This window comes from Micropterus dolomieu, linkage group LG12 (assembly GCF_021292245.1).
Source record: "Micropterus dolomieu isolate WLL.071019.BEF.003 ecotype Adirondacks linkage group LG12, ASM2129224v1, whole genome shotgun sequence".
NCBI classification, from domain to species: domain Eukaryota; kingdom Metazoa; phylum Chordata; class Actinopteri; order Centrarchiformes; family Centrarchidae; genus Micropterus; species Micropterus dolomieu.
This window is the reverse complement of record NC_060161.1, coordinates 12,287,598-12,297,283: the sequence shown is the minus strand read 5'-3', so window position 1 is coordinate 12,297,283 and position 9,686 is coordinate 12,287,598. Positions and strand designations below refer to the sequence as shown.

The window sequence follows — 9,686 nt, the reverse complement described above, 5'->3', positions numbered from 1 at the left end:
CCCCCCCCCCCCCCCCCCCCCCCCCCCCGCGCGACCCTGTACGCAGGATAAGCGGTTGACGATGGATGGATAGATTGATAATTTCACTTGTGTTACTGTAAATTCACCTCGGGGTAAAGACAAAATGGGTAGCCAATTACCTAATTTAGTCTTATAATATACTAAACTATACTAAATCTAAAAAAAAATCATCCCCAGTAGCTAGTAGCTTGAATGATTTGGAACTCTACATTTAATAGGCTGGCGATATCTTCACTCTTATCTAGCATTCAGACCAAACACAAATTTAATCCTCGCAGCGCTTTGCTCACAGGGGTTTTATCACTGGACATCTGACAAGTATTCCCACACAACGCCATAACGCGATGTAAACACAACCTGCCATTACTACAGCTGTCTGATCCCAAAGTAAACATTTTGCTGTGATTTAATTGCAATAAACGGATCAAACTGTCGAATTATGCATTCACCTCTTAAAGGTCCTTTACAGATACTTTCCTCTGCACACAGATCAAACAGGGTTATCACCACATATTTTTGCTCAATCTCAATGAATGCTACTTCGTGTGGAGACATGGCTGGTAGCAACTTGCCCATTTGAAACACATTTCTGAGGACCTCTCTCCATTTTTCTAAGATCAATAGCTATCTGGTTCATGCGACTGGTTTTGTTTGTGGTTTGGAACCCATAAAAAAGAAGCTACATCTTGTTTATTACAGCCATGTGTAACGTCAACTACTGACATAACTACACTTGTCGTAGCCTGGTTTATTGGCTCCAAACCAGCTAATGGAAATGCACATACTTCGCAATTTCTTTTTTATTTCTTTTTTGCAACATTTCAAAAGTACACTTAAAATTCACATGACAATTAGATGGAAACATGGTTTATGTGAGCTCTCCTTCACTGGCAGAGTCTATCTGGACGTTTAGTTCCAGGACAGGTTCAGTCCAGGAGCTGAAGCTGTGAAATGCTGCTTTAGTAAGTTTGGCCAGTTTGGCTACTTTTTTATTGCCGCGAACAGTCAATGGGAAAACATGACATATTGGAGTGTACTGGGAAACAGGAGAATAAATACAAAGGCCAGAGAAGGTTACATACGGACATGGATATATTTGATTCTGAATGAAGACTAGATCAACCATTTTTTTTATAAACTAAAAAACTACTCAAGCTTCTTCACCTCACATGACATTCTCTATTGTAGCTACAGTGTTACAGTATGATCCTTGCCAGTGGAGCATTATTGACATCCATCTGTCAATACAGGCAAGCCAGGAGCAATTTCAAAAGAATTATATCCAAGCACTTCAAAGTGCAGATAAAAGAGCCATTTACAGAGGCAAACAGCATTATGAAGACTAACGGTTGGCCAAGTGATTTGATCTTTTATCTTGAAGCCAAATTCCTCTGGTATTCTTTTGAATCTCATCTCCAAGTCTGACAGCCAAGGAGTACCCACTGGTGGTTATATAAAAAGAAAATGTACTTGATTTCTTGCAAACATTTATTTCTATTTTAATACCACACATATATACTGTAATCTTTTACTCAAGAGCTCCACTGGAGAATCCAGAGTTTATGTTCTTTGCTCAAGGTAACCTTGAGAGTAGACACTGAGGAATTGGAAAGCATTACCGATTTGGTTTCCCCACCCACATCATTCAGCAGCAACTGTTCTCAAAGGTTATCTCACTGCTAAATTCAACATTTTGACTCATTTCTCAGCCTTAATAGGCAAATACAGACCAAGTACATTTCAATTGTCCCATAAATCATGGAACAGGAATCAAAACAAATGCTTTTTTTTTTTTATTACCAGGATAGATGATGGATTTTGGAGGTCTGGGAGAGCCAACAAGCTTTTGACTGAAAGTGGAAAGCATAACCTTCTCTTTCTTAATGTGGTTTTGAGTCAAATAAATATTCATGAATGCGTATTTTAACATTTGTGATTTCCAGTTTTAAGCTCTCAAACAGAAAATGGAACTTGAAGAAACTAAAACAGATTTTTCCGTATGTTCTCTTGTTCTCTTCCGTATATTCTACTGCTTTTCATTTTTCCTTTTCTCCTAGATATTCATCCACATGCTGCCTCCTTACCTGGGCATGCTGCGGCCAAAAGTAGAGACCCCCCTGTCCCTGGAGACCATGCCCCGCCGAGAGAAAAAAATGATGGCCATCAGCAAAGTGGCTGATGAATACTTCATCCGCAAGCCCGACTCCTCCATCTTGTTCCCCAAGCTCAACAGGTGAGAAGATCTACTCTGGGGTCCAGGGTCATTACATAGGTTTATGTATTAATGTTTGTGCATGTGATTGCGTTTGGGTATGGATTTTTGCCTGCGTGCATATGAATACTTTTGTGCACTATATGCAAATTCGCCTGGTGTTCAAAATGTTTCCACACACATTACCTGTACAGTACAGGTAATTGTTTTAGGGCAAATAAACACACTGCACAAACAGTCCTGCTCTCAAATTTGCTTGAATAACAGGAAGCTTTGTGTCTGAACTCTTTAGAAGAATGAATTAAATATTTAGAATTACTCAACTCTATATTGACCTTTTAGTAAGTCATGTACATGTTGACAGTTACTTACATGTTTACCAAGACCCATATAACAAGCATGACATTTTATTTGTGCTTATTATTGTGCTTATTAAAGGTTTTTTATTAAATAGCTGTTGTCAACTGTATTATGGTATTCTTAAAACAAGTGGCCGCACTATTCAGGTTATCGCTTGTTTATCTTATAGCCTGTTGTCACAACATTAACACCATTAAATATGTTTACCAGATATTACTACAAAAACTACCTTTATATGATAACACATAACAGATAGATATATATATATGTGTATCAATATGAACTGGCAAATTTCTAAGAAGTATTGTAATTTATGAAATACTTCTAAAATGTCAGGACCCATTTTTTTTCTTTTTACAAAGATACTGTATGACCTGTGGCCTATGCGCCAACACTACACGTAAGTGCCTATCTAGTCTTCCAGTACTTTACACTACATGTCACATCAGGCCGTTCTCATCTCAGGGCGGTCAATACCGACGCTTTCAGAAAAAGTGTAATCTGTGGGAGATGCTCCGGATGCATCTGTATGATACGCTCTGGGGCGTCCCGTACAGACCAGGAGTGCTAGCTAGCTTACTAGCTAGCTATGTTCGTATTAAAGGTGTTGACAGCCCCCCGAAGCCCCCTATTATAACCCTCAGAAATGTTAGTGCCTAAACCTAAGTCACTGACTTTATGCCTCCTTTGTTAACCTCTTTTGTGTTGCTGCGATGTAGCAAGCGGTGGCGTTTCATACGGATGCCGGAGGGTACCTTTAGTGTCAAATAATTACGCTTTGTCGTGCTGTCTGAGAGCATCGGTAATGATGCACTGAGAGGAGAACGCGTTGGTCACATTCCTCCCATTCACACACATTCATCCACTGATGTCAGTGGCTGCTTTGCAAGGTGACAACTGCTCATCATCAAACATAAACTAATGCATTCACATATGGCACAGCCATCAGGAGAAATTTGGGGTTCAGTATCCTGCTCAAGGACACTTTAATATGCAGACTGGAGGAGCCTTTAAATACTTGTAATACATAATCCATATCTGACACTGTTTAAAAATGTATGTTGTGCAGTAGAAGTAATTTAAAAAACATTAGCTGCCAAAATGTGTTGGATATCACAATAAAAAAAAATTAAAATACATTTGCATATAATCCCCTGAGTTTAGTGTTCATATAGTTTCAGGTCTGTGTAGCAGGTTATTTGTGTAGTCAGTTGGCCGGCATTTCCTGTTTCTCCACAGCTTGCATTTGTCCTATAAAATCCAACTCTCATTCTACATGAATACACTTTACTGGCATAGCAGTTACATCAAATATGAATCTTATCTTGTCTAGATACGGCCATACATTCCAGGTAGCTTATTGCTTTGTTTCAGTCTGCACTATAGACTCTGAAACATTGTTTAAGAAGTAAAAACTGGATGACTATTGGTTTAGGCTGTGAGAGGTGTTTGAACCAGGACACTGGACTGAGAGATAGAAACTGGCGATATTTAAAATTGTAGGAAAATTGTGTTTAACACTACCAAACAAAGCTGTTTATGTTAAGTTGGAACAGCCTCTAAAAAGGCATTTTGACCTCCAGTGAACCCAGACTGATGATTTTCATCTTTGAATGAACAGTTTTACAGAGTGCTGCCCCTGAAGCTGTTGAATAAGGAGCTGGATTTGGGCCACTGTTGGCACACAAGCTGGCGAGAAAACATGATATGAGTCTAACCCTAGTGTCTATACTTTGCACACAGGAAAAGGGTGACCTTGATCAGACAAATTGGGTAGAATCCATCCTGAGAATCAAATACTATGTGACTTACTTAACTATCCAGGCTGCCTGCTGCTTTTTTAATACACATCAAAAATCTTCCTCAGAGTCTGTAGCTATCCCTCCCTCTCTATCATTCACCTCCTGTGAGAAATGAAATATGTCTAGAGGGAGAGACCGGAGAGTCGTTGCTAAAATAATAATGACCCGCACAAATCGACTCTGACACATTAGAGCGGGGTGCTGCGTGTCTAGGTGAAAGAACGGGTGACAGAAAAAGGTGTGTGTGTGTGTGTGTGTGGGGGGGGGCACTCTATTAAAGCAATTTGATGAGACAGCAGTATCTCTCTTGAGCCCACACATACACACACACTCACGCACGCCTTCTTAATTGGGTTTAGTGCATGTCTTGGCACCAGACGGAAGGCAGTTTTAGCTGAATTAGTCTCCTGAATAGTCATTTACTTCTCGCTGATGTAGTGCTACTTTGAGCCACGTATGAGGGGAAAGGAAGAAAGGGTTAAGAGGCCAAGTTCCGTCCCTCTCGCTCTCTCTACCTCCCTCTCTTATCTCGCTCTTTATCTAAAGAGGCTCCGCCTTTCTAAGGTCACAGCCTCTTCACCTGCCACACTCACAAGAGCAGCAGCAACGGCAGCGCTGCATTGTAAACTCCCAAACTGCTGCACTGAATACCAAGCAGCTGTGTGCTCTGCCCTGACTGCCAGGTTAAACTCCATTTGAATGTTTCCCAGTGAAAGACACAGTGCCATACAGTCCTCTGGTGGTGAGCTGCCTGACCTGCAACTCATCTAATCTGGGGTTAGTTTTTTCTTAGAATCTAGAAAGTGTAAGTGAAGGAGGTGTTTAATATTTGAGGTGTTTCATAAGAAAACAGATGTTTGTAAAAGGCACAGCACAGCTGTTCTGCAAGGACAATAACATTCATTTGTCAGAGGTATCTTTGTTTGGACAAGGTCACGACAGTGCAATGCCTCACAGCTAAATGTATTTTGTTTGTGCAAGTGAGAACTATTTGTTTGTGTATTTCTACTCCTTTTTTATGTAATATGCCCAGAAATGACAAACATATGCCACAGTTGAACACCAAGCAACAAACTTTCTAGTTCATCTTACTGCACTTGCCCACAATGCACCACCCCCCCACCAAAAACAGACATTAGACCATTAGTTTTAGCGATGTTGCTGTGTTATCAGATCTCCCCCTCGACTTTGTTGGGCACAGTGTTATCATAACTGATAACTGAAACACCAAACAAGCCAGAATTATCTTTTTATTTTGCAGGCATTTCAGCTGTGACGTCCTGCAGAGACAGCCGTGCTGTATCACTACTTAATAGAACTCTGTGTCTGATGCTGTACTGGAAGTAGAAAAACAGAAAGCCATGTGTCACTGCTCAGGGACACTCTATATGATTATGCAAAGAAATGCAGCAGGGAAAAGCACAGCAGAAAAGGTTAATGAGTAATGCTTTGTGTTTCTTCCGTAGCTGTGTGTTAAAGCGAGACTAGATAATATAGGAACACAAGGACCTATAAACATTAGTTAAAGCTGCACTCGGTAATGCTGTACTTTGGCACCCCAGTGCAATAGCTGAAACTTAACACATCCATCCACCCCACCACCCTCCTTACATCGACTTTGGCGCTGTTTCTACTACATCCCCTGAGTACTTCTGCCTCTAGAGGTCACGGCCTAATAAAAAACTGTAATATGGATCATAATAATCTACCTGAACAGCCTTTTTTGTGGTCAGGATGGTCTGCAAAATAATAGATTTTTTGGAAGTTAGAAAATCTTTAACCTTTTGTATATACGTTTGTTATGCCTCAACTTCTTGAATGAAGTGTCCGAAATCTCTTTGACTGTGAACATAATTTCAATCATGTAAACAGGGAACCTCAGTGATATACAATACTAAGCTCTGTTATGATTTCAATAAAGAGTGATAACAAATGTGACCTACTGTTAGACCTGTCGTGTGAAAAGTTGTGAGTGACAGCAGAGTTAAGCGAGTTACAGCGACGCCCACAGCAACTTCCTCCCAGCTTCCCTCAGCAACTGCTGGCACACTTTAGCAGCTGATGGTTGATAACTGCGGGCAACAAGTAAACACAGAAACGTGCACACACACACAGGCAGAGGGTTTCTCAGCCAGAGCAGCCCAGTCAGCAGATGCAGAGCGGTGACTCCCACACCGGCAGAGCGAGCACAGGGAGCTCCTCTGACCTTCTCTTTATTCCTCTCTGACTGGCAGAACAGTGCAAAGGACACATGCTGCCTGTCTCATAAAGGCTTTACCATTTCACAGCTTTTAATTAGTCTGGAACGACATCTGCTCACACATTGCTGTATTCTGAAGGCTGGTGTGCGTGTGCTGACACTGTGTGCGCACTCTGTTGTTGCTGAATCAATGCTGAGATTTATTTGTGATATCAAATGTGGTGCATTATGGATGTTATCCTGTGACATGAATGTGCTTGTGCGTGTTGCCATGCAGGTTTCAGCCAGAGGGCATGTGTACAGATCTGAGAAAGTTTATTGACGGCCCCAGCAGCTACCTCACACTACCTGACGAGCTCAAGTCAGCCATAGATGCCATCACTTATATCGCTGAGGCTTTGCAGGCTGAGAAGGACTACGAAGCAGTAAGTTTGTTACCATCTTTTTCTTCCTCACTCCTACGTTCCTTTTTTAAAGGTAATTTGTGTTCCTTGGTTCTATTATTTGGTTTATGAACTTTTCTATTTATCCCTCTCTGCCTTTTCCCATCCTCCCACCGCTACTCTCTTTCTTTTCCTCCTTTCTCTCCCATTCTGTTTAATTTGTCCTCCCTTTCATCCATCCATCCTCGTCCAGCTGAAAGAGGACTGGCAGTACGTGGCCATGGTGGTGGACCGCATGTTCCTCTGGATCTTCGTCGTCTTCACCACCGTGGGCACCTTAGCCATCTTCGCCGATGCCAGCTTTAACCACACACCCACTGACCCCTTCAAATCCCCCTGAAGCAGTGGGGCATTAGGTTTTCCCTAGGGATGAAGAAATCACTCACTGTTAAACGGCTAAATGATTCTATTGTATTGGTGTAGTTCACCTTCGGCCCAATGTGCCAACAATTAAGAAACTCTAAGAAACTTATCCACTGCACCTCACGTGTTTTACACTGTTGTCTTGTGGAAAGCTCTGCCAATTTACTTTACTTTTTCTGGCTGGCAAACCCCAAATGACCTTAAGATGTTGCTCTTATTCATTTGCCTTTAGTGTAGACAGTATCAGATGTTCAAATACATCTTGACAATATTCCATTATCGTGTCAGACTATAATTTCTAATACAAGACTTTGATTTTTGGCCATGTGGAAGGCAAAGACAGGGATTTTAAACCCTTGAGTCTTAGACTCAGACCCAACAAAGCATAGGTTCTTTGCAACCAATTCTTGACCCTTGGCTGTCACCACTGCTTCAAGAGCAAAGCTGACAAAATGTGATGAACCAGGCACATTTTTGGACATTAAGCATGATCAAGAGGACGTGTATCTTTCTTCTACCTTACTACTCCTAGAGGTTGACATGCTTATTTGTATGCTGTCAAGAATTCCTGTAAGGTTTTGTCTGTATTTATCCGCTGTTTGCAAGTAAAATGCAAATGAATGAACATCTTGAGGTTTCTCAGCCGAATGAGCAACATTACTCAAGAACTACTCAGCCTCAAATTTATTACCTTAATCACATGAAAATGACATGCTTGACATAGATTTTAACAGGGCAGAACTGCATCATGTGTTTAAGGAGATAAGGAGAGTTAATTGCATGGAATATACCAACCAAGACAATGTCAGCATACCTGAAATATGTATAAATACTTAAATCTAAGCTATTGGTGTGTTTTCTAGTGTATCAGCTACAGCAGATCTCTAGGTCTGAAGAGTGTGGATCCAACGATGGATATTCATATATTGTGTTCACACATAAACATTAAGACAAACCAGATGTCATAATGAGCAAACCGTATGCCATTCATTTCCCTGTGTCCAAAAATGCTGGAGTGTGGCACATGCCTCGTGTATATTTATGCAACCATGGTAATCCTCTTTGTATTTTCAGCACTGGTTTTGCATGGAAGCTATTCTTGTGTTGGAGTGCGGAGCTGCATGCCAGCTCAGTTCACCAGCTGCACCAATAGGCTGCGGAATTCCCATTATATGTGAGACCTGTGCCTCTTTAAAGTCTCGCTTTCTCACAACCAAACACGCACACACACCACACATCCTTTTTGATTCTCTCACATGACACAAACACACACCTGCTCTTTCAATCCTGTGCTTTCATTTTGTTCTGTATTTTTTTTTTTTTTTTTTTTTAAATAAAGATCTGAGGGGAGAATATCAAAGGCTCCATCTGTTGTCAGAATGCTGCTGTGAGAATTGCGATCCTTGCTCCGTCACCTGCCGGCTCTGCTATTAATAATAATCATAGACACACACACACTGGCACTGGTTACCAGACACCACTGCATGGGCTTCCCTGATATTTCTAAGTGTGTAAATACACTCATGCATATGCAGTGTGAGCTGAAGCATTTGAAGCCTGACAGTCTGCACTCATTCTCAAGCTCATTGTGGCGATGGTGCTGATAGCGCATCAGTATTATAGACCTAGCTGCAGCATTCTCGCCACACACCTCTCCGTTGCACCCATTTTCATCCTCAGCTCACTGCAGTATCTAACCTTGCATGAGACTGAAGCGCTGAGAAGACAATCTGTTCGACAGACACGCCATATCACACGGGCCATTCTGACTGATGTGTTTATACTGGGAGTGGCGGTATGCAGGAGGGCAAGTCACAGACATTTTCCCTCTCTCAACTCTCAAACTGGGTCTGATTTATGGCCTGTCCGTCCATCCATCGTCAACCGCTTATCCTGCGTACAGGGTCGCGGCGGGCTGGAGCCAATCCCAGCTGACATCGGGCGAAAGGCCTGTTTGTGTTTTTGTTATTTGTTCTTTGCTGACATCAACTTCATAAAAAGCACCATGAAGGATCCAAGAAGCAGCCAGATCCAGAGTTCATCCCAAGGCCTTCACCTCGTCGATCAAAACACTTGTAGTTTTCATGTCACAGATATCCCCTCACCATTTCTATTGCAACAACATCCATCTCTATTTTTATAGCTCTTCCAACATGCTTATCTTTTCTTGCCTCAAGCTCATCTCAAACTCAATACCAGCAAGACTGAGTGGCACTTTCTCTGCTCAAACTCATGACTCTCCATCACTATTGATTAACGCCTCACTGCTCCTGTCAAGAAGCCAT

General features: G+C 41.7%; 1 protein-coding gene across 1 annotated transcript in view; it reads left to right on the top strand.

Annotated features, from left to right (window-relative positions):
- The window catches only part of chrnb1 (cholinergic receptor, nicotinic, beta 1 (muscle)), a 25,110-nt gene extending 17,732 nt beyond the window's left edge, over positions 1–7,378 (top strand). Inside the window, exons 9-11 of the mRNA XM_046065040.1 lie at positions 2,079–2,254; positions 6,873–7,020; positions 7,232–7,378. Coding sequence (XP_045920996.1) covers positions 2,079–2,254; positions 6,873–7,020; positions 7,232–7,378 — 471 coding nt within the window. The remainder of the gene's footprint in view (positions 1–2,078; positions 2,255–6,872; positions 7,021–7,231) is intronic.
- The last annotated feature ends 2,308 nt before the right edge of the window (positions 7,379–9,686 follow it).